The following is a 2118-nucleotide window of genomic DNA, read 5'->3' on the forward strand; positions in this document are numbered from 1 at the left end:
CTAGCCTACTATAGTAGCGACAGCTGATTAGCCCTGCCTAGTGGTTGCTTACACTATCTTTACAGCCAGCCTATTAGTTGATTATACTCTATAGCTGAAAGCCTGGTGGTCTATTCAACTGTGTTGGCAATAGCTGATCAGCCCTACCGAGTAGTTACTTATACTAAACAGCAGCTCAGCCTGGTGGTTAAGTCAGCATAGAGGGAGGGCCCCTGCGCTAATCAGCGCGCCGTTGGCTGCAGACCGCCCCACCCGGGTGCGCCGCGAACCGCGCTAGCCCCGCACCGGCGCCGCGCCCCGCACCGCGCTAGCCGCGCGCCGCCCCGCGCATTAGGGTAAAGGCCTGATCAGGCCTATTCTGATCAGACAATTGACACTCCTGTTGCTCTGCGGATGGGAAGTCACTCTATGGTAGGCGGAACCTAGGGTGCGTGGCAGTATTGGGTGTGTTGTGGTGTTTTGCATCCATCCATCCCTACTATTTCACTTCAATATAGAAAGACGTAAAACTTACTAAGTACTGCTGTGATAAACCATATGTTTAAAAAAAATACGTATTTTCCTATAACATTTGCCTTCTATCCTTTCGCTCTATAAACAGTAGTATAGAGCCCTACACTACGGCCAAGAAACACTAGTAGTCCCTGGCTTTCTACTATAATGAGAGTGGCTATGTAAGTGACCTCACTTTTGTCCAGCTTCCCCAATTCCATCTGTTGAGACAATGTCTCCTAGTTTTTCATTCTTGCAACTCCCCCTTTCGAATCTCGTCGCCGCTTTCTCTTCGGCCGTTTCATTCTGTTTCTTTTGCCACCGCTGGAGGTATACCGATGTACGTTGGTGCTTCTGGGTCTCATGAAATTCTCCACGACAGACTCAACAGTCTTCATGGGGGATGGCCGAGGCACAGAAAGGAGCAGGAAAGCCGGATCGGATTCTTCTTCAACGTTAACTTTGAGGTCTGCATCACTCTTCTGAGTGATGACGAGCCATTGAGGCTCATCGTGCCCACAACTGTACTCACGATTTCGTAGGCACAACGTGGGAGAAAAGTGGTACCCCAGCATTCCCAGTGAAACAACTAAGTGCATGCAAACTTCGGCGGAGAGAAGTAAGCCGATGATCATGAAGACCTCCATTTCTTCCAATATCGTCGTCTCAAAAGGGTCGGAAAAGATATCTACCTTGGCTGGCCAGATCATAGCACCTATTCCGATTAGGGCCGGGTTTCTAAGACAGTCAAATCAGGGTCTTACGTCTCTTGGGACTTATCGTTCGCCAGATCTTGGCCCCGTGACCTTTGGAATCACACTTCGCGTACCATCTGGCCACCTTGTCTTTGGGCCAGTATTCATATGCCATGTCCTCGGCTCCTTCAACCTCTGGATGTATCACAACAATCTTGCCAACAACAGTACCGTCAACTGCCCCTTTGAGAATCGGCTCTTCAATGTCTTGGTAGTTTGTTAACCCCGACGGGTGAAAGCGGACGGGCGGCGGAGGCGTCAACAGGGTGACGGTATGTCCTTGGGCAATCTTCCAGGCGAAGATCGCGGAGACTCCCTTCATGTATTTCGTCCATTGTGCGCTCGTCTTGTGGGGTCTTTTGCACTTTGGATGGGTCCAGTTCATCAAATCGCCCATGGCACTGGTAAGCGTTTGCATCCCACGCTGGTCTGCCCATTCTTCGACCGTGGCATGAGCTACGCCGCTCCAAAGAACCTGCTTCTCATCAATCCAACTCTCATTAAATTGACGCATGATTTCCTCTGCTTCCTTTCTGGTCAGATACTTGGGGCATATGATGTTGAGTAGCTGGTTGAATTCCGGGGCTGCAAGATGCCAGCGGTGGAATGCATCAGTTAGTTGACCCATTGTCGGCGGAATTGTCGTAAAGCTTCGCTATGGTGTGGGATCAATTGGAAAGAACGCCTCTAGCACGCGCGTCGAGCTTTATTCGTTTCTCTCCTGACAGGCTCGCATTCAGACCTCACCTCGGAATCAGGAGACAGTCGTGAGAAACTCATTGGATTAAGTGTATCTATCACGCCATCAGGCTGTCGTGATTGGGCGTACTCCGCAGTCGTAGAAGTCAAACATGTTCTAGGCTTCAAAAAG

The 2118-nt window shown here is 50.2% G+C and overlaps 1 protein-coding gene across 1 annotated transcript; it reads right to left on the reverse strand.

The window, feature by feature from the left end:
• Positions 1–1239: 1239 nt before the first annotated feature.
• On the reverse strand, positions 1240–1875 carry EsH8_XV_000001 (uncharacterized protein; the record flags this gene model as incomplete). The annotated part of the gene is made up of 1 exon (XM_083274042.1): positions 1240–1875. One exon carries the CDS (start codon positions 1873–1875, stop codon positions 1240–1242), a length of 636 nt encoding a protein of 211 aa, XP_083120574.1.
• Between the last annotated feature and the right edge of the window lie 243 nt (positions 1876–2118).

The sequence above is a fragment of the Colletotrichum jinshuiense genome, chromosome 15 (assembly GCF_051148585.1).
Source record: "Colletotrichum jinshuiense chromosome 15, complete sequence".
Lineage (NCBI taxonomy): Eukaryota > Fungi > Ascomycota > Sordariomycetes > Glomerellales > Glomerellaceae > Colletotrichum > Colletotrichum jinshuiense.